Source organism: Leptosomus discolor, chromosome 8 (genome assembly GCF_034619465.1).
Source record: "Leptosomus discolor isolate bLepDis1 chromosome 8, bLepDis1.hap2, whole genome shotgun sequence".
Taxonomy (NCBI): domain Eukaryota; kingdom Metazoa; phylum Chordata; class Aves; order Leptosomiformes; family Leptosomidae; genus Leptosomus; species Leptosomus discolor.
The window spans coordinates 13,874,353-13,897,664 of NC_141398.1; the positions used below are offsets into that span (position 1 = coordinate 13,874,353).

The 23,312-nt window shown below is 40.4% G+C and overlaps 1 protein-coding gene across 2 annotated transcripts in view; it reads left to right on the top strand.

Moving 5' to 3' along the window:
- The window catches only part of GRB10 (growth factor receptor bound protein 10), a 106,220-nt gene that overhangs the window by 46,072 nt on the left and 36,836 nt on the right, over nt 1–23,312 (top strand). The window contains exons 3-4 of one of the 2 annotated variants that reach the window (XM_086469148.1): nt 5,343–5,559; nt 8,378–8,519. In XM_086469148.1, the coding sequence (XP_086325274.1) occupies nt 5,343–5,559; nt 8,378–8,519 (359 nt within the window). Of the gene's footprint in view, nt 1–5,342; nt 5,560–8,377; nt 8,520–23,312 lie in introns of those variants that run through there. The other variant, XM_086469149.1, reaches the window with a different exon arrangement.

Consider the following 23,312-nt stretch of genomic DNA (forward strand, 5'->3'; position numbering starts at 1 on the left):
CTGCGGGACTTTTAAAAAATTGTAAGAAAATGGCTTACTATCATCCGTATTCTGTTGCATGCATCCCTCAGAGGTGTAGAAGCTGCCACGTACTAAATGCATGCAACCGTAGGGCACATCTCATTGTGGTAATCCTTACCTGCATTTTTGATCTTAAAACATGAGATGTCCGCAATACCGAAAGCCTTGCAAGACAAGCTTGTGTCATCAATATGTATCAGAATAATTTACATGCAGTTTTAGGAGATTTGAAACAGGATGAGGTTGATACCACAAGTATTTAGATGCCTCCCCCCCCCCTTAAATTCTAGTTAAGTCCTTCTCTTCATTTTAATATAAATGTATTTTCCCTGTATTACCTATAATTTACATAGGGTTTCGCTGCATCATCAATGCAGGATGGTAGGGTATATGCAACTGTACGTTCCTTTTCTTTTGCTGTTTCCATCCGTCTCCTTGAGGGTTGGTTAATGTGTGCCGGTAGGCCTGCTAACCACTTTGATACCATCCTCTACTGAGCTAAACTTGAGTGAAATCTTACATTAGTTATATATTAGAGTCTTCGCTTAGGCCAGCTGGATCTTGAATGTGCTGCACTGAAACTCATTTTGGGGAGCTGATTGCCAGAGTTAGGCTGTCATATAGGAATAGGTGATCAATCAACAGCTGCCTTACTGTGATATCAAACACTTGTTTATATACTTGCTGTTAGGCTTCATACAGTATCAGACTTACTGCCATAGCGACAGAAAAGTGATACAGCCTTTTTATAAATCTTCTGCTGAATTCATGGTAGCGCTTGCCTCAGTCTTGTCTGTGAACTGGTATGAGGGATAATAATGGATAATTAAATTCTGAAATGAGCAAACAAGAAGGAAATAACTTATCTATGTACATATATGGTTTTTAAAAGCCTCTTAAATCACAGCTCACTTAAGTCCTGTTATGTTTTTCATAGTATTCCCTATGAACTGAAGACCATATGGAAAAGAGAAGGGTGTTTTCTGGGCTGCCGTTGAGAGACATGAAATGCATCCTGGTCTGTAGTACAAAGCCAGGATTCTTTCCATGTTCAGGTTTTTTTCGGTAAACAGAATTTCTGCAGTGCAATGAGCCCCTTGATAGCTATGGAAATACCTACTTTCTTCAGGAGGCTGGCATGGACTAAGCTGAGCAAGGCTTATTTCAGGTTTATGTTGCTTCAGAATAAGCAGGATCCTGCTTAGTCCTGTTAGCTGAATTTGAGGCATCGAGACCAACCACCACCACAATAAATAAATAAATTAGATCTAGGGGATAAGGCTAGAAGCAGAAAGACAAGTGGGACATGGTTAAGCACAGATTAAAGTTTGCTAAGGCCTAATTTGGGGGTTATCTCTCCTATGGTATACTCCAAAACATTCAAATGGTATTCAAAGTGCTTTCGTTTTTTGCTTTTTCGTTTTGTGGAACTTCATCGCTTAGCTCACTAGCTCAATAGAGGTTTTATAACAAAAGTTTTTTTTTTTCCTTGAATTGAACTTTTAAATTTTTTCTTGCAATTGAAATCATTATTTACTTTACTAAAAATATTTCTTGCAACATCCAGTGGAGCTGGGTTGTGAACAAAGCCAAAGTTTTAACAAGTTGTGGGCAGAGAAGCAAAATGAAGTTGACAGCTGCCAGTGTGTGCACTTTGGTTCTAGTTTGGGAAAGGACATTGGTCACAGACGTACCAAGTATTTTCTTGGTATAAGAAGTCTACAAAACTGCCAATACCCTATCTACCACTGGTAGTATGTCAGGGCTAGGTTTTGCCAGTGCTGTGCTTTAAAAATAACTTTCGAAAGCAGAATGCTACATGCTGTTTGTGCATGGAAGTGATAAGCTAGCCTCTCTGCTGTTCGATTGAGAGAAATAAAAACAGACCTCAAATATCCACTTTCATACTCCGCGATCTTATGGCAGAATTCAATGCAGATTAAGGAAAATAACCTTTAGTAACCCTGGAAGCATAGGTCTGCAAGATAGCTGGGAGCTGGAGGCTCCTCAGCTACTTGCAACTCTGCCTGCTATAACCTACAAAGGTCATTCTTCCAGGTCAGTTGCAAACTTTGTGTGCGCATACTTAGAGGACCAGCGTGATGCCATGTTGTCTCAAAGCCCAATGATTCGCAAATTTTGCTGTTAAGTAGCAAGCCTCAAAATCAGTTTTGTCAGCTTTTTAATTTTCCATGTAGGGTTGATAGAGGCTGGATCTTGCCGGTTGCTAGAAAAAAAGTACTTCGAAGAGTTGCACTGTATATGAAACATTCTTCTGAATAGTATACCTGCAGATGGTTAAAGTGGCTTAGAAATCCCATGGCTGGCTTATTTGATTTTTGTTTAGTTAAGCTCTGTGGAGAGCCATCACAAGTAACATACTGGATTACTTGGCAGGCTGAGACATCTGCTGGCACTTCTGAGGTAGGCTTACAGCAGTGAGGTTTCCTGTTGCAGCATGCTGAAATCTCTCCAAAACATAATGGTATTTAGTAGTAAATGCTATTGTATAGGGATGAAACTGTACGAAATTCAAGATTGCAGGCTTTGTCTTCAAAAAGCTTAAGGATCTGCGCTCCTGCAGAAGTTTTATAGCAGGACTGAGGGCTATTATTAGCAGTGCTGCACCTGCAGAGAAAAGGAGCTGACAGAGGAGTGAAACCAGATTCTGGACTTCAGTGCAACTTATTATTATGAAAACTCTATATGGACCTTGTCAGTGCCTGTCCTGTTGGAAATTGAATTTAGGTGTGTAATTGATATGCTTAAAAGCCTGCTAATGGTAATTCAATGCTTTAAACTATGTACTTGGTTTGCTTAGTATTTTGCATGAAGTGCCTCATTTTATGCATATTAGACTTCATATTACACCTTTGTGCTTATTCGATTATTCAGGGATAGCTTGAGCTGACTCTTAATCATTCCTCCCATGTTACGATAATCTGAAAACTTAATGGTTTTGCACGTTAATAGCTTTGTCTAAGTTGTTAATAAATTAGCACCCACAAGGACCAAGCTGCATGAACTTGCACAGAACGTATGCCTTGACTTTCTTCCCATTCTGATTTTCACTCTGCTAAACAATTGCTGTTAGTTGATGTAATTTACTCCCTGACTCTGTGGCCAGGGTCTGTCTTTTATGTCTCCTTCATCCAACCCCTAAGCTTTTACTTGACAGCCATCTGACACCCTACATGTTGGTCTTGCAGTACTTTAGATGAATGATAAAATTCAAAAGCCTTGTAATTCAGCCTCTCCCTCTTTATACTCCTACTCCTGTGGTTCACTTGTGATTGCTCAAGAAGTGTTTTTGATATGTCCTCTCCAAATAGGATAAGAATCTGGAGGATGGAATGAAATTTAAATTGCAACTCTGTCTTGAGTTCCCTAAAAATAGCAGGAAAATTATTGTAGACTTTGTCCAAGCAAAGCAAAGTCTAGATTATTGAAAATGCATGAACTAGCTGACGGACAGAGAAGATGGTGTGGCCTAGTGAAGGTGAGTCTTAGTAGCAGGGTAGTAGCTGTTAAGTACAGACACTGAGAGAAATAACCATAAAGAAATTAAAGGAAGAGACCTGCTTGTGGGTTGATGGGTGGTGGTGGTGGTTGTTGTTTTTTAACACATGTTCAGATCTAGAAGTCCGGTGAGTACATTTTCAGTGAAGGCTAAGTGGCTTTTCCTTTAGTGGAGGGCCTACGGACCTTCAGCAAGTAGTATTTTAAGTTATGAAATAGAGCTCAAATGCAGGTACATGACCACCACCTATTTAATTTTGAGCAGCTCTTTGGTTCATCCAACACTGAGAACTGGGGTCATCAGCATCCAAAACAATTGCCATGTAAATGCTGTGTTCAGATCCCATTATGGTTATTGAGTCCTGTTATTGGTGGACAGAAACTGAGTGGTGCTGTTTCTCATTATATCCTCAACAAAGGTGATATTGGTAAAAAATCGTTTATGGTATCTCAAAGAAAGTACTGTAATTGGTAGCAAGCTGAATAGCTACTCCTGGTAGCTCATTTACCTAGACAACCATGGCAAAAGAGTGGCTATCAGAAAATATTTGGGGTGAAAAGCACATTTTAGCTGCATAGTGCTGTGTAAATGTTTGCTAGCTCCATTGCTTGGCTCTACTTTCCGTCTGTGTCATGAAGAGTTTCACGAGATACAAGGTTTGCAGGCAGCAGTGGTATATTTATATATTTTACTAGGCCAATTGATAGAGCTGGAAAATAAGGGCACATTTTTGGATGCACAAAGCTGCGTTTGGTCTGAAGTAGCTGTTCAGGCAGTTGCTGTGCAGTAACCAGAAGCAGATATCGATGTGTGTGTTCATCAGCCCACTGAACTCCTGATACGGAGTGATGTAACTTGTGGCTAGGGAGTAATTACAGTACTCTGCAATAGGAGTTCAGAGAGTGGTTAGTGCAAAGGGCTTGCAGAGTTTTGTTGTCTTGCAGAGTAATTATGATCGTTAAGGAGGAACGAATGAGCACAAGTTACTTATTTACTGTGAGGTAAGATGGCATATATAGAAAGGTTGGTGCACTTTTCAGGGACTGATGTTCCTCCAGCCCCCCACACCACATCCCTGGTTGATTTACGTTGAGCTCTTTAAGATGGGGGTGTCTCTGTCACATTGCAAGAGCAAGGATACAGATCTTTATAAAAAGTCCTTGGAGTGACAGTTAAAAGCTTTCCTCGCCCTTCGAAATACCATATGACAAAAATACACAGAAATACAGACGGGATTTTTAACGAACTACAACGATTGCTTTTCAACGTGTACAGCAGAGGAGTGTGTCTTCCACCTCTTGACTTCTTCAATACTGTCTTGGGGTTTTTTTCCTTATGAATTACTGGAGCTTGCAAAGTGTTTATTACAGCGTTTGACAACCTGAACTTGATACATTGATGAGCTGAACTGAGGTATTTGTAAGTGATATACTTTTGAAATGGATGTCAGTTTATCAGGAAGTGAAGTGGTGCTTCACATCAGCACTGGCATTATTAAAAATCCCACCAAATTTTGATTATATATATATATATATACACATACAGTAAATACTGGAGTAGAAGCATTTCATTCTGTGCCAGTAGCTTTTCACCAAGGAAGGCAACATAAATGTTTATTGCTGGCTGTTATTAGCTTTTTTTCTGCTCTAAAACAAATACTTCTACAATAAAAATTTCCACTGTAAAAATATAACTATAAAATTATGTGATAACTTTACTGAAACTTTGTCTTTGATCTTTCCAGATTTCTTCTGTCTGGGGCTTCCAGATGGCTTATGCTGCCTTTATTTTTTTCTTTCAGATGACGATGTGGACCTAGAAGCTTTGGTAAATGACATGAATTCCTCATTTGAAAGCTTATACTCTGCATGCAGTATGCAGTCGGAAACCACTCCACTCCTTCAAAATGGTCAGCTCAACCGCAGTCAGTTGCCGTCCTCAGGGTCTGGCGCGCTGCAGCCCGTGTCTCCAAGGCAGAAGGTGCAGCGGTCTCAGCCAGTGCGCATTATGGCAGTCAGGTAGGAAAAAGGGACTTGCCTCCTTTCTGTTAAATTTGTCTTGAAGTAGCTTCAAAAGAGCTACATTTTAAAATAGGAGATCAACTTTGGTAGAAGCCTAGTAGTGTTAGACTAGGCTTTTGCATGATAAAAAAGATGTACCAGGTAGGTGAAGGACAAAAATTTTCCATGTATTCTGTAAAACGCAAAAATGTCACATTTTCCTCCTTTTTTAAATCAGTTTGATGTACCTGTACTAGAAGACGTGTAGAAGTGTATCATTGGCACCAATTTGCAGAAATTAATGTCCATATTTGGATTTATTTCAAAGCTGTTAAAAACTGTTCTCTTGAGTGTGGTGCCTACTGACAGCTGCTTGGTTTTATAAAACATAAGAAGTCATGTCGATAGATGAGGGTGCGTTCAGCTAGTTTTGATGTACAAAAACCACCTCTCTTTGTGGAGGTTTCCTGAATGGTCCAAGAGAAAAAAGGAGCACACCATAGTTATTTAACTGTTCTTTGTAGAGCACTTTCAGCGCTCTCACTTCAGAGCATTATGTGGGTCATTACCAAAAAAAAAAAAAGCGTTTAAAGTTGTCTCCCTGTTGTCAGGGTGGGGACTTGAATTCAAGCCAATCCTGGTGGTGATGGGAGAGTCCAATTCAATCTTGGTGGTGATGGGAGAGTCTATTAAGTGACACTGAGGTTCTTAAAAATCTTCTTTTTAGGCAACAGAAGGAAAGGAGCTCCTGTCAGCATTAGTAGATAAATTGTCTGAATCTGAGAGATCTGGGGTTTTCCTTTCTTTCTAGTTAACAGTGTCTTCTCCAAAAGAAGAGAGAATTAAAAATAATAAAAGAAAAATCCTGGATGTGGGAAGGGTTGCTCCTAATTTTTTACTCTGATGTATTTCCTATAGGAATGGTATTCTTAAGACAGGCAGCTTTTCTGTTTGAATAGGTAGTATGCAGTAACTGCAATACAACCAAGTCAGCTAATGATGCAATCATTTCTACAAGTGTTTCCTGTTTAACCTGGAATAGGGCTGTACTAGAAAATGCACTCCCTAGGGTGCTATAACTGTCGATGTTTTGTAAATATCTCAATCAAAATACTTCATTTAAACTATTTTTGGCATTTCAAAACTTAGCAACTCTTTTTTGGGAACACTCTGCCTTTCTGAACTGTGTACTTCCATACGCAGAAGAACATTGTGTGTTTATTATTAAAGAAAATAATGGCGAAACTTTTATTCAGGGTTATCTAGCCCCCTTTCCCACAGAGGAGGTTGGCTGTGTCATCTTTGCAGCCAGAACAGAATAGTTGACTGCGGTAATTCTCTTAAGAGCACAGTTTTGTGTGTGTACCTGTCATGAAGTAAATGATGCACTGCAGCAATGTAGGCAGAGCAGAGCACAGCATAGTGAATTCTCATTTTAAGAAAACCACACCTTTCTAATCGTGACGAGTCTGTAGTTCCAGTTCTTACAATGGAGGTCAGTCAAAAACTTGCAATACAGAGCACTGTTACACAGCTGCTGGTATGACAAGTCTACTGGGCTGAAGAAATCTCAGACCATCTTTTACCCTATGGTGTAGGAAAGTGCACACACGGGTAGCACCAAAAAAAAAAAAAAATCAAGCAGGTCAGGTAGTTGTTTGCATGAGTCATGGTTGGAACCTGCTATTTATAGCAAAACCCCAAATCTGTAAGGCTCATTCGTGGAACACCAAGGCAACTAAATTGCAGGATAGAGTTACCTGTGGAGCAGATTTCCTGGTAGTTATTTTATCAGCCCTCGGGTTCTGGTACAGGCAGAGACAGCGAGCATGCCCTGAGTGGGACATGCTGCCAGAGGCAAACCCAGCAGTTGTCTCCCAGGCAACTCTGTTAAGAAGGCTCTGCTTGCTGAAGGCATGGGGAAAAATGAGAACAAACTGAGTTTTTAATGATTTGCATTTCAAATCCAGAAGTCAGTTGTCTCTGGAAACTTCCACGATTGCCACTAGATGGTGCCTTCTGCAAAGGCGCTGCCCACGGGCCTGCTGCAGTCACGTAGTACGTCTTCAATGGTGATGCCCCAGCGGTAGGGAAACCTAAAGCAATCTGTGGGGTCATGAGTAGGTCTTACATCTTTTCAAGCTTTTCTGTGGCAACTGGTAGGCTTTAGTTTTTCTTTTTGTTGGTGTGGGCAGTACAGGTATATTACAAACTGAAACTTATAACTGTTGGTTCTACGTAGAGGCGTATCTCAGGAGATGCAAACTTGTCTGAGCTGTAACCGTACAGCTAGCATAAGGTGGGAGAGTGTAATTGCAGTTGATTGCTCGAGCTGAGTCTTTGCGTTTCCATTTCTCCAGGAAATGCCAAGTTGCTTGGAGATGGAATCTGGTATTGTAATGAGGCGACAATGTTGGTTTCAGTCTCAGCTTAGAGACTTTACAGGGGTACACCTTCGTTTGCAGATCCACGTGGGATTTGGCTCCAAGTGACTGCATTGTGTTCTCCTCTTTCACCTTGGTTTGGTAGAGCTTAACTGACGCTAGTGCTTACAACAGAGAGTACAGACGGATATTTCTGTTTATCTGCACAGTTACCTCAGTTACTCACCCAAGTAATCAAGTTATAAACACCAAAACAAGCATAGATGCCTGACTGGTCATTTTTCACATGCAGTTACCAGTTTATGCTTGCAGTTGATGTAACTGTATAGTAGTTGCTTAGAAAGAGTGGTTTTGATTCCTTTAGTATCATTACCGTAAATGGTGGAGCAGGAGATCCAGGCCTAGTGATGCCAGTTTGCTCCCCTTAATGCTTAGTGCTTCTGTGTTTATAGGCGTCTTCAAGAAGAAGAACAGCAATTCAGAACGTCGTCTTTGCCGGCCATCCCAAATCCCTTCCCAGAACTTTGTAGCCCCGCAAGCTCTCCAGTGCTGGCCCCTGGATCTTTACCTCAGAGTCAACCTGCTAGTAAGCATGTGAGTATGGGACGAAGCTTTGAGTCATCCATTTGCGTTCAAACCAGCAGTGGACTATTTCATTTTGAAGGCAGAAAGAAAGTTTCAAGATGAGTAGAAACACTTTTGTAGGCTTTGACCATGAGTAGGGCAGCACTGGCCGAGAGAGTGTCTCAAACAGGCTTCAGACCTTTATTAAAAGGTTTGTAAGAATGAAGTGTAAAAATGAAGCAAGTCTTTGATATGTGCATGTTGTGAATGAAGCAGTAATGCCTAGTATCTTTTGGATTTTGTTATCCAAGGTAATGAATTAACTAATTTAGAAATCAAGTTAATTAGCTTGGAGAAGGATCTGTGTGTGTTATACTGCATATTCTAGGTGCCACGAAGACACTGAACAGCTGTTTTCTTTAAGGACGTGATGCTGCTTTATTTTGCTGTTTTTCATGAAGCTGCTCAAAAAGCGAAATAATGTTCTTAGAGCATGTAACTAGGCACAGCTCCTTGTAACAGGACTTAAGGGGAGCACTGTCCCATGGAAAGCTGGTTGAGTGGCTCTGGGTTCTTGGCAGTGGAGGTAGCATGGACCAAGCTGTCACGCGGTCCACAGCAGTAACCTCAGTGATACTGCAAACAGTTTTTCTTCTCTATTCTATTCTACTCCACTCTCTGAGAAACAACCATCTTGTTTTGTATCAGTCCTTGGGTGTGTTTAAAGACTAAAGCTGGGCTCAAAACCCATTATTTTGTAAACTGTACTGACTTAAATGGGGATGAAAAGATGGGTTGCTCTTACTGACTGTGGCTTAGAACAGTTCTGTGCTTGAGTGCCCAAAAATATGATGATGTTCTCTATCACTGCTCAGTTAGTTTGTAAGCAGCTCCTACATCTGCTCTGGCTGATGAAAGGGTTTGGGTGGACAGTTCAGCTACATACAAGCAGTAGACCCTAATGTAGGCCCTCGCATCTCCTGTGTTGCTTTACATCGCCATAAACAGCTGTCTGCTTTCTTGAAAGACACAGTGCATCTTCGTTGGTTTTACTAATTCTCGTTGGGAATTTAGCAGGGCCTCATCAGAGGCCTGGGTACTGGCTAAGCAGGGAGGCTGTTTTGCCTGTGCTAATCTGGCTCCCAGGAGACAAAACAAGGGGCAGTTCTGCCTCCTGGCATTTGCCAACGGGACAGCAGCATAGCTGCCTTTCTGAGACAAACTGAAGTTGCTGATGAACGGGTGTTTACCTTCCAAATAGTCTGTAGTTGCAGGGACTCCTGCCTTTCAGCTTTATGTTTTACTAAAATTAGCCAAGCCACCCTGAAGACCACTCTGTAAAGCCTTAAGAACCTTGAATGATTTGTATGTCAGTTTTCCATGGAATTTAGAGACTAGGAGGAATTTAGTGGTTTAACAGCAGTTAAATATAAAAGTAAACAATCTTTTAATGTGTGTAAGAAGATGGCTATAAAGACAGAATAAAAATATTTTTCCTAAATTTTATTCAGATTTTTTTTTTAAATTAATTATCTAATTTAAAAATGAAAAATTCTGGCAAGACTTTTCAAAGACTAAAATGAAATAAATATTCATATTGTGTAGATATGCTTGCTACTGAAGTTTTTAATCAAAACCAATCCATTATAATGGTAAAATCTTAGGGTATGAGATGAGGAGGTAAAGCATGTTGGACAATGGTGGCTTCTTCTGTAAATGTAGACACGCTGCTCATTTCAGTTTATCAAGTGGAGGCAGATGAGAAACACTGGCTTGGGGTGAGGGAAGGGAAGGGAAGTGTTCTTTTCCTCTCTTATGAATTATTTTCCTCTTTTTAATGAAGGAATAGAGGAACAGAGCTGAAAAAACCGTCTAGTTTTAAAGTTGATGGATAAAAGTAAGAAAAAAAAAAACAAAACCAACAAAACCAAGAGTAGGTTCAGCTTCTTCATGAAGGACGAAAACTTTCTTTTTAATACCTCAATTTTAAATGTGAGATGTTGTTGGATAACAAAATAATCTGTTCAGCTTCCTCATAGGATGTTAGTTATCTTTATTCCAGTTCTAGTTACCTTCAATGGAGTCTGCTGAACATCATGAGTAAAAAATTAGTAACTTAAGAAATGTAATACGTCTTTCCAACTTCATCCCGTTAAAAAAATGTAAAGTTTGGGAATTTGAGTGAATTATTTTAAGACATGCTCATGTTTAGATAAATATTCATAGATACAATATAAACTACTGGTTAACAAATATGTGATGAGCTTAGTTGAAGGACTGCAACAGCATGTTTTAATGGCTGGCAGTTAGTGAAAATGAGCTGTGTTTTTAAGAAAACTAGAAACACAACGTTAAATGCAAACCAAGATTAAACATAATCATGCTTAATTTCAGGTTTTCTGCTTGCAGATTATAAACAAGGATTAACATTGAAGATTGGAGTGAGCCATTCTGATTATATGAGGTGTTAGTGAAAAGTAATTCCCTTTGTGCCTCTTGAGCATTTGCAGGTAAATAGGCAAATAGCAGTTCCAGCCGGCAGTGCGGTGGCTCTGATCACACAGGGAATCATAGCACACGTGTGGCATGGAGGAAGTGTTACCTTTGGTCAGCTCATATCTAGGGGACTTGAGAGGGACCCAAGTTAATGTAGTCGTAGGGGATTTTAAAAAGGAGCGGGTAGTTTGTTTGCCAACCATGTGAAACTGGGGTCGGTCACTGGGAAGCTGGGATGTCTGATACGACTAACTAAGAAACGAAGTGTCATTAGTATTGTTCCTCATTGAACAACTCAGTCTTGTTTTTTAATAATTTTAGAATACAACTCTGCGGTTACTAGATAAAACCTACTAGTGGTTATGCAAGAGGAATTTAAAGATCTGGTTGTGTTAAACACAGAAGAGTCTCATGTCATATTGCCAAGCCTTGGGCGTAAAGAAATGCCAGCTCTGTTCAAGTTTTACTAAATTAAAACTTTTTCTCAGTGTATTGTTCCCTATAGGAAAAGGATGCATGTGTGAATGAAAGAGTGAGTAAAGGAGCTTTCAGGTCATAAAGCTTGAATTATATTTACAGCTGAGAAAAAATAGATGTTATCTTTTCTCATATGCAAAATTTTATTCATGTAGCTGGAGACATAACATTTCTTATTAAGATGCTTCTGATCCATTCCCTTATTTTTTTCATGCAGTTGCCACTGCTGTTTTTTAACAAGCGCTTCGCGAGGTTGCTTATGCACTGCTCTGCATTTGTTTCATGTTCTTTCTTGGCTCAGCAAAGAAAGGTAAAAGCAGCAAAGAAATGAAAAATAGCTGTAATATGCCTTCTTTTTGTGGTAGATTTTTTTGTTGTTGTTTTCTCATGATGATGAAGCATTTTCCTTATTTTACTCAAAAAGTGCATGTATCGGGAATAATTTCATTTTTTAAAATACGTTTTCTGAGATCTGTTGGGTAATGGTACCAGTTTCACCACAGCAAGAAGCAGTATGCCACCTCTAGCTCTGCTGCCAGTCAGGCACAGAATACTGCTTTTAAAGCTGATGGCTGCAGTACTGCAGCTGCTCCCCAGAAGCCAGAGAACAGTAAGAAATAATGGGTCTTCTATACTAGCACAAAACCAAAAACACGTGTAGGCAAATGGGATAGTCATTTAATGGGAGCATCAATATATCAATCTGGGAGGTAAGACTGGAATGCTAGGCTTTGAAATCATTGCAGATTTTGGTTTTTTTATTTGACTCTGGATAATCTTCTCTGGTTTAGGAAAAAAGCCTAAATTAAAAGAGATTTTGTAGATACTTTTTTTTTTTTTTTAAATCACATAGGCAGGTTGAGTAACTTAATTTAGTAGTAAAAGACTTAGAAGAGAAATAACTGTGAACCTTTAGGTTACATTTCTAAGGCTGTCCTGTGTGAGCAACCTCCACAGTGGCGGGGTCTGGGCTAATAGCGGTTGTGTGAGCAAACACGTCTGGTGGTAGAGGTTAGAAGTGACTTGTAATTAAACAGGTACGTGCTCCTTGGGAGTTCAGTGCTAGGAGCCTTTATTACAATTCCACAGGTGGAAATGGACCACTTTGAGCTAAGTTTTACGGTGAGAACTGTTAGATGCTGACCTGTTGCTGGTGAACAGCAGGTGGTTCTGTAAAAATTCTCACCACTGAAGGTTTAGTAATATAGTCAACCAGCTGGTGAGTACCTGGGTGAAAAGTACCAACTAGCTATGTTGTTGAGTCAGTAGCGACTGGTGTGGTGAGCGAGACACTGCAGTCATCTTGTGTTTGGAGAAAGTATGACCCTTCAAGCGGTAGCTGCCAAAAAGCTCTTTAAGTTCCTGAGGCGAGAGCAGCGTTGTCCGTGAGCTTGGGCAGAAGGAGGTTGATGGGAGAGGAGCTACCTGGTCAGCGCATGCCCAAGTATTTCCTCCTTCATCATGTGCCACTCTATCCTCTTAAGTACCACCCTCTTTCTTAAGGGTGCCTCTCACCACAGAGCCCAGCTGGGAGCTGGGAGAAACTTCAGCAGACCTCTGTGCTCGTGTAAGCGCTCCCACTTTCCATGCTGGGAAGGGCAGGTAAAGGCAGGAGCAGGAAGGACATTTTCTGGGTGATGCCATATGACATTGCAAGATCATTTGGTTTTTGGGTTTTTTTTTTTTTCCCTCTTCCTCACATCTTCGTTCATAAAATGCATGCACACCTACAAACACAAGATCACCTCACATCTGAGGGGGACTGATTGTGGGCTGGGAGAAGGGAAAGCTGACAGTTTTTAAAACATCGTTTACTTAACAGGATAAATATGTTTGTCTAAGAGAAATGGAAACCAGAAAATTACACCAAACCAAGACCAAACATTCATCCAAAATACTGCTAAAAACATCAGACAGCTAGGTTACCCCTAGTTGAAGTCCATCTTTGTGTTGCTGGTATAAACTTAAGAACTGGTTGGTAACTTAGGTTATAATTTCTGGTTGTGTACAAATATTTTGGAAAAAGCATGCAATAATTACATGTAGGTCACTGCAATGCCACAGGATATTAGGCTAAAGTATCTTGTGTGAGTCAATGAAGCTTTCAACTGTAAAAATAGGGCAAATTTCTCACACACCCCCCTCTATACAGCCCAGGCAAACTTCCAAATAGCAGTTTGATGTACCAAAATTATTTACTCTTTTCTAGCAAATTAAATTCCCAAATGGGTATGAATTAATGCCATTCTCTTTTCCAGATTTAGTTACCCTTCAAGGGGACTCCTGTGGACAGACTTCTTGGTTTTAATTGTCTTAATTGCATGTTATGATGCACACTTTTAATTTTTATTCCTGTAAAATTTTATATTGGCTCTTTTGAAAACAAGGATGTTGATTTCCAAAAGAGAAGCTGTATAAAAATACAAACTTCTGTATAATGAAAGCTTTGTGTACTAAGTTTGATTTTTTGCATGTGTGACAGCAAATTTTGTATTTCATCTTGCAGTTGAATCGCCTTTAGCAACAAGATATTTTGAAAATAAATACTGGTATCAAGTTGAGTCAACAGGACTTTCTCTGAACAGGGCAAATCCTGTAGCTGAATTAATCTGGACAATTCCTTGGGTCCAGGTCCAGGCACTCCCTTTGGCCCAACTTTAAAAAGTACAGGTTTACATGGGTGTCTGCCATGGTATATCATGTTGTTTCAAATCTTTCCTTGAAGCAAAGGTCTTAAGCTAAATAGATAAAACATATAGATTGCTCTGTGGCATGTTTAACTCAGATGCCTTTTTTAAGAAAGGTGGGATTGTGTTTGGGAAAAATTGGGAAGGATCAGGCCTCTGCTGTGGGGCTATGATCTAATGGTATGAAAACAGGCCTCGCACTTCCCTGCGTGCCCCTCTTGTTTGGAGAAATAATGCTTTCTTGAACTAAATGAGCTAAATTTGATGGACAGTGTAGGAAAGATGTTGCATTACTTGTCATCTTGTCCCCTGTGTCACGCGAACATGTTGTCCGATTACTCCTGAAGAAATCTGGGGGGTGAGCTGACATGGTTTTGAAAGTCTCATTTGTTCATTACTGAAGAGAGTGACGAATAACTGAAGACTTAACGAGTCTGCTGGACTAAGCTGAAAACAGGCAGTCCTCAGCACTGTAGTGCTGGGTGGTCGGTGGGTCTGCAGGCACTTCAGCCGAGCCCTGCGCTCACTCTGCCAGGGACAGGGATCAGCACGGAGTCAAAGCTGCTGCTTCTCCTTCCTCACACCCGTTGCAGTGAGAAGCTTGGTGGTAGAAAGAAATGAGTCTATTCGTTCTTGCTTTTGGAAAGTGCCAGAACAGTAGTTACAGTCCCAACATGAATTACTGGATATATTAAGGGCATCTCACACTCAAACCCAAAAGTATGCTATTTGTTGGGATTTTTTGTTTTTAATGACACAAACCTGGCCCCGCTCCCGGGAGCATTTTGGCTCCCTACCCGTAAGTGATGCTCCGGCAGCGGGAGGGCGCTGGGAGGAGGGCTGTGTCGTCAGGACCAGCGGCAGCAAGATGGGGTATGCACTGCCCAGCTGAGGGTGGTCTGGCACATGCTGCGGGGTGGGACTGGCCCGACCCAAACCTGCCCTGCTGCACACGTGCTGGTAGCCCCACCGGCTGTTCAGCCACACAGTAACGCTTGTGGTTGTTTTAAAAAGCTGGTTTACAGTAGTAACGCCGTTGCAATTAGCCTTTAGGACTGCCTTGTGTAAATACTGAGCAGTCTGTAGTATATGCTGCAGTAGCTGTGTACTAGTGTATTCACACTAGATTCTTGTGTGCGTGTCTGTTACACGTACCCTTGCACATTTTTGTTGCACAACATTACTCTTGCTATATATTATTAATGTCATAGAGAATATAACTTAGCTGTTCTATGGTTTGATCAGGAATTGACAGAATTGAGAAGCTATCAGTCTGAGAGTGCAGGGAAAAATGAGAAAACGTAACATGAGAGAAATCCTAGTTCTCTCTGTGCCTAGTGAGGCAGGCAAGAGTGGGTTTGGGTGTAAACATCAGTGCAGTAGGGAATTAAAAAAAACCTCAGAACTATATTGAGTGATTGTAATTATACCGTGCATGAATGGTTGAGATGAATCAGAGATGTCATAACTTTCTAGTGATAGCCTTTAAGGAGTCACTCCACATAGTGGGAATAGCTATGCTGAGTCTCAGCTCTACTTGCCATCTATGCTGTCTGGATTTGAGGTGTGAGTTCAGGTCACCTTTAGACATTTTGGATAGAAACCATTTTGGACCTCTGCTACGTGGTAGGACAGATGCAAGAAAGCACCAACTCACAGGTTAGAGCCTCTGCTGTGTATCCTACGTGAGCTTGCAGCACCATGTTGCTAGCAGTTGGTAGGTGAGTTGACCTGAGGTCCTTTCTGAGTTGAGCAGAGGCGAGGAGAGCTACGCTGGCACCTACAGCTGAGCTGCGGGTGATCCCCTGGTGGATGCTGTGGGCATATGTAGTGCAGGACTGGGAAGACATCCGATTTTTTCCTTGCTTGCTGGCATCTACTTCTAGGGCTGGAAGGCAAAGCCAGTGTTCACTTTATTCATTTCCAAACCATCAGCACAGTGATTGCTTAAGTATCAGGGGTAAGGCTGTTTGTTCACAGCAGGAGAAAGGCTTCCTTGGGCCTGCTGTAATTACCTGGACAGTGAAAGTGGAAATGTATTTGAAATGTCTGCCTTCCCTTAGGTGTGGTGTTTGTGTGAGGACACACAGGGGAAGAACAAACTTGGAAGTTCATTGGTGTGTTCACTGGCATGGGGTGTTTATGCATTGCTCCAGAGCTTGCAGATACAGTTTTAGAATCACAGAATCATTAGGTTGGAGTCGACCTCTGAGATCATCAAGTCCAACCGTTGACCTAACACCACCATGCCCACTAAACCATGTCCCGAAGTGCCACATCTACACATTTCTTGATCACCTCCAGGGATGGTGACTCCACCACTTCCCTGGGCAGCCTGTTCCAATGTTTGACCGCTCTTTCAGTAAAGAAATTTTTCCTGATGTCCAATCTAAACCTCCCCTGGCACGACTTGATGCCGTTTCCTCTTCTCCTGTCGCTTGTTACTTGGGAGAAGAGACCAACCCCTACCTCACTACAACCTCCTTTCAGGTAGTTACAGAGAGGGATAAGGTCTCCCCTCAGCCTTCCATTTCCTAAACAGAGGTGATGTTAGTTGGAATTTAATAACATTTTTGCATTAGCAGAATACCGCTGAGTTAATTAAATCATTGTGGGGTGAGTTTCAATTCTCTGTGCTCTTGATTTATAGTCTCCTTATTGCTATCAAATTCTTACGGTGTTGTTATTTTTTTCTATTAGGAGTGCAGAATTACTGTACTAAAAAGTGATTTTGTTTAATTCATGTAAGTACCTTCAATCTTTGCTTCAGCCTGGCTGCAATCTGAACATCATTTACAAAACTTACATAAAAGCGAATTTAATCTGGACTTGTTAAAAGACAAGCCATCACTGAGTCATAAAAGTTCCACGTCCTGTTTCTCCATTGGCATTAGGATTGCTTATTCTCTCCAGTGATAGACCCTGCTGCTGCCAGGTTTACTGGAGCTGGTTTCTCCTGCTGCATTTCAGGAAGCAACAGAGTTGGAAATATCTTTGTTATGCTTCATGCCATAAGCGTTCGGGTTTTGTCCTGTTGCTGAGGGAGAAATGAGTAGCACTCAGAAACAAAATGGATTGACTATCAGCTGAGAGTTTTGATATGAGATCCCATGTTGAGCGTGGGATTTGTCTGGTGAACGTGGATAAAGCAACTTTGATTCAGCAGACTTATTACCAGTGAAATTTTATTAACAGAAAACCATAAACTGTTCAGAAGGTTTTTGGGGGGGTAAGGGGTGAGAGTTGGAATGGCCTTTAAAAGCTGCTTTTGTTTCTCACCAAACAGGTAGCACTTTAAAGCACGCAGATCTTTCCAGACACCCTTTTTAGCTGTCTGGATGTTTTGTCTGGCCAGAGTGAGGAACTGCTCTGCTTTTTGGGGATATTTAGCCTGTGAGGACACTGCTTTACCCTGGACACCCCCCATGTCAGCAGTGTGCACCCCCCATCCAGACATCTAGGAGCATCGTCCCCACCCGTGCCTCGTTCGGCCGCATGGCCCACGCCGTTGCAGGGGAGGCGTGGGGCTCGCTGAGGCGTGCTTAGCAGCTGCAGAGGGCCCAACCATGAGGAAATGGCTCCAAGTGCCAGGAGTAATGTCTGTGCCCTGCAGCCACAGGGAAGGTTGGCTGCCTCGCTGTGTGGTGACCTTGCACGTGTTCCTCCTCTCACCTTTTAAGTTCACCTTCAAAAATCACATCTTCCTACTATCATTGCAGAATAGGTAACAAGAATAGGAACAAGCCATCCCTAAGGAAAAAAACTGTTACTTAAAAAACCCCTGAAAACCAAATGAGGTGCAAAACATCGTGGAAAAGAGTATTCTAAGCTAAACAACAGCGTCCTGATATTAAAACACCAGGATTTAATTTTACCAGATAATTTGCCCTCGGGCTTCTGTGAGTCATTTTTGAGATTGTCCTTGCCTGCAGACTGTTAAGAGCAGCTAATTACTCTGAAGTAACTTGCTTGTCATACTGTTTCTGATCTTTTCCCTATTGCTTACTAAAACCCACTGAAAGCGAGCCAACCACAGTATTTACAGAGCGTACAAATAGCTTTACAGATGTTTGCAGCAATTCCCGTTCCCCAAGTACTCAGTTATACAGAAGAAGCTATAGATGGTTATATAGGGTAGATGGTTAGATAAGTGTCTGGTATCAGATACACAGTTTTAAAATTGGAAAATATCGATCATGTTTCAGTTTATGAATGCTCTTTACTGAGTTGTCTCAAACTCGAGAGTAAGGTTATGTTTAGGCATTTCAGGTATATGTGTCGTGTGTGTGTGTATATATATATATCTATATCTATGTGAATGAATATATATATTTATATGAATATATAGAAGATGAGAAAAATACTGCTTGCAATACTGTCACACACCTTGTAATGGATTTATGGAGCAGCTTGAGAAGAAATAGACATTAAATATATAAAAATCACTCTCCTCTTCATTAAGCAAAGAACTGAAAGCTAATGTTACAGGAATAACAACATCTAGTCATGCAAGTAAAACCTTGTATCTGGTATTGTCAAAGTGTTTTTCTGCATTATATGCTTTGGTTTATGGATTTATTTTTTTTTCACCATGGCTGACCTTGGAACTTCTTCCTTTAACAAACTTTGTAAAGCTCATCCAAGGGAGGCTGAGCCTTGCCTCTTGTGTTACAGCCTTGTCAAATGAGCATCTTCTGATAGGCAGACTCAAATAATGTCCAGCTGAAAAATATCCTGTGAAGCTAATGTCATTACACTTGTAGCATTTAAAAGGTCCTAAATATATTTGAGAACCTACTATTAATTTCCTTTCATCTGCTTCACAAGAGGCACCAAGGCTGGATTTTACTCCTGAACGTGGATCCAGTCAATGTTTTAAATGCTATTTGGTGAAAGTTTTGTTTATGCTTTTTGTTTATCTTTGAACATACTTATCCATCATGATTTGCATCCTAATTTCTTGAGGTTTGGGGGTTTTTTTTGAGGGGAGAGAGGTTGGGTTTTGGTTTTGGGTTCTTTTTTTTTGACTGCACAGATGAAAAAGGTAATCCAAATCCCAAATCGTTTATTGTCTGCAGAGGGAGGCTGTCATTCCAAGGGGAGCGGAGCACTCGTCAGCTGGGGGGGCGGGAGAGCACCACATTCAGCTCCAGGGATACATAATGTATATTTCTAGCCATTTGTACAGTGTGACACATTCCTTAATATTTTCTAGGATATTAATAAGAAGGGGAAATCAGGAGGCAGCCAGCTATATTTGTGCAAATGTACCTTCAGTGTAATTTCCCTTTGCTCTCAGCGAACATTTAGTTCTGCATTACAGTGCATACAAGTTACAAATGAGCATTTGCTTACAGGCTAATTAAGCATAGCTTAGAGCAGTACTTAATTGCAACACTTCAAGCAATACAGAGGAACTTCAAGCCAATCCGGTTAACAAGAAATTAACTTTGTGCTCTGCCCAAGGTTGCGCTAGCTGCTGTGTCTCTAAGGTTTCATTACCGCTTGCCCTCTTATGTGCATGGAACTTGGGCAATCTCCAGAAGTCACTTTTTTGTCTAGAAGAAACCTTTAGGATTTAAAGTATAGCCGGAAATTCTGAAAGAAGGGAGACAGGGCAAGGGCATGATGAAATCTTTCAATGGGTAGGGAAATTGCTTGTGCAGCAGATGCTGGCTTTGAGTATCTCCAGCAGTTCATCCATCGAACAGATGTCCAAACAGGTCTGAGTTGAAACTGCTATGTTAATATATAACCATTAAAATGAAAGAGCTGAATGAGCTCTATGGAAAGCTTTCTATATGTTACTTTTATCCCTTAAATAAATAAATAATCTAGTAGTTCTGAAGACGGTGAAATGAATTTTACAGCACTGTAAACACGCTCACATCAGTTTCTCCTCTTTACTTCTTTTTCAATCCTTCTCTAACATGCAGCTGTAAAAGCTGTGGTGATTTGCTGATTCTTGTCTACCAAAATGGTTGAGGATGACATGCATGCAAAAGGCTTGGTTTTCCCTGAAGCCAGAGGCTTGGAAGTGCTAATGGCCCTACATTCAAATAGCAGCCATCAAGGAAGGGGCGACCCTAATAAAATTCCAGCAAAAATAACATAAAACATGTTTGTAATGCCAGACATGATTCAGGGGGACTGCATTCCTTTAGGAGTTTGCAGCAACTTCTGCTTTCTACATAATTGAGTTCATCTCTACTACAATTATGTCTTTTCTGAACTGCAAAGTATCTGGAGGTGCAACTTGGAGGCAATATCTGAGTATGAGGGCTGATTGAGTGTAGCGGAATTAGTTGCTTTTCTTGGTGGACTGCTTTGTTACTGTTTTGAAATCCATAAATGTAGGGCCAGCCTCCTCATCGGTTGCTCCTCCTGAAAGAAAGAGCAGAGTTAGTGTGTCTGCAGAGATGCTGGCAGCTGCAGGGCTGATTTTTTTTTTTTTTTCCATCATCTGTTAAGGGCCTGTGAAAAATGATCAGTTTCTAACCACATTCTTGTTGTGCAAATTAAAGTCAGTGCTCTTCCACACATCTCCTTACTGTTTTAACTTCAGTATGCGGTGTTCAGACGTCTGGGGTAGCCATTTTCAGTAGATGAACATATATGAGATTTGGGGAGGGAATACAGACTTTCACAGACAGATGGTTTTAGCCATTGGTACTTGATACACAACAGTGATGCCAATTCTTGGAAAAAATAATATTTTTTGAGGAACAAATGGGAATGGGCGTGGGGAGGGCTGCGAATATCTCCTCTTTGAGAGCCCAGAGCGGAGAGTAATAGCAAGAATTTCTAAGATAGAGTTGTGGAATTGGACCACCATTTCAGAAAGTAAATGACCTCTGATTTGTCTGCTGATTTTTATACTAGGGAAAGCTACCCTCAGTTCTTGTTTTGGGTAGAAAACCAAATGCAACAAACATAAATTGGTTTGTGAAGAAGGGGGGAGGGTTAATTTCCCAAAATTAATTATCTTCACATTGGATAATCAGTCATTAGGATGTGTCTCTGATGTTTTAGTTTAAAAAGCTGAATTTGTCATTTCGGGGTGGTTTCAGTGTTGAATGAACCTACCTGGTAATTTTTTCTAATTCAGTTTGTACAGATGGAAAAGAATGGTCTTTCAGAGAAGGCTGGGCCATTAGGCTTAACACATCACTGTTCGTGGAAAGGAAATGTGTTATATGACCCCTAGAACAGGATGCACCTTTTCACTTATTCTTTAAACACAATTTTTATGGTTTAGCTTAAGTAAGTTCATGCACTAGCTATTTTGTTACGCTTTAAAAAGTGAAATTCATAGAGTGTACAGGTTGGCAAAGCCTCAGTTGATATGAGCCAAGCAAACTTGGGTTGTTTTCTGTACAGCTGGGTGCACTGAAAGAAGAACCTGCAGAACTCTGGCAACAAATCCACAAAACCCCTTATTTCTTACACTTTGGGTCTGATCAGTGTCTGTTATGTTGAAGGGTGTATGAGCAACAGTCGAACTGAAAGTAGTTTCAGCACAGAGTATTTTTTGTTAATACCCTGTAGCTAGCCAAAAATTTTTACTTTTGCCATGTGTAATCTTGGGCAACAAGATGGGGGAGTTGTGGAAGAAGCAAATGTTGTGACACTTTTCTACATTGTACAAAAGGCAAGATAGATTTTTCTCCAATAAGAAACCTTATGGTGGTTATGCTAAACCACCATCCAAAGACAAACCTGCTGAAGCTGGAAAAGGCAACGTGTAGGAATGTCTCTGTGTGGATGAACGAAAAGTGATATTTGCTGAAGTCAGAAGATTTGTGTGGGACACAGGCAGAAATGCAGTAATAATTATTAATAGCTGATAATTATTACCAGTTATAATTATTCATGCAGTATGTTTTAATGGACACTTTGTTTCAAAATAAATTAGTTTTGATGTGTACAACTATGTATTTAACCGAAGAAATTCTACATGGCGATTGAATGGAAGAAGTAGGTGTTGCAGTTTGAAATCTATAGAATGAAATTTGAAGGCATGTTACTAGTTCTCATAAATGCAAGACTGCAATAAGCATGTAATCTAAAGGAAGTAGATCCTAGTATTCAGATTCATACCAGAACCAAGCTCGTGTTTTGGGGCGGGGGAGGAAAAACACTGTTTACATTGGTATATATTTATTTATAAAGTTTTGTCTAGAAGGGACTATTAAATTATGATGTTGCCCAGGATCCTAAATTGAGATGTTTACGTATCTTCTGTTATATGTTGATCTAAGTTGTACTTTTGCCCTTTAAGCCTAGCCTTCTTAAAGTTGTTCTTACATAGTTGGGTCTGTTTGCCAAGTGCACAACATTTTTAAAAACATTTTATTTTGGATGGGGATGGAATTAACTCACTCATGGAAATAGAAACTTCAGAATAAGAAAGATATGCAAAGGTTGATCTACCTTCTGCCAGTCAATCTGGAAAACAAATGAGCTTGTGAAAAGGCAAACTAAACCTGACATCAGTGCCTTCACATTCTCTTTCAGTTTCTCTGCGGTTCAGTTTAAGAAGGTTTCAATGACCTAGATTTTTCTCAGCATAATTCTTAAAGAAGATCCATGATGTAAATATGGAGCCATCAAAATCCTTTTAAAAAATTGTCATCTGTGCCAGGATGGAAATAAAGTTACTGGTATTTTTGCATGGTGGATTTCTTTAACTTATTGACAATAATTTAGGGGGAAGGGGAAGAAGGGAGCACGCTTGAAAGTAATGACTGTTATGTGTTATCTATAATACATAAAAATACAGAGTCAACTCCCTTGTCCCTGCCTTTTTGAGTCTTGGAAATTGTTGATTTCTCCACGATCAGCTACAGTACTAAGGCCACTGTTAAAAGGTTTCCCATTTAATACCATGCAAAATTGGTTTCTAGGGGATGTCTGTTGTCTTGAAGAAAAGATTCGCCCAATATTTGGTCTTTTCCTCTGGGGTTCTTTTTCATATTCATTTGCCTATGATAAACAAAGAAACTAGACACGTAAGCTATTTGAATATAAATGTCTTTCTAATACAGCTAATTATTTTACATGTTTAATGGGAGCCTTGTGAAAATTGTTGCATAAACTTTTCAATTAGAAGGCTTGACGATTACGTTTGTGCAAGATGTTTAATTGGGTGGACAACACAGAA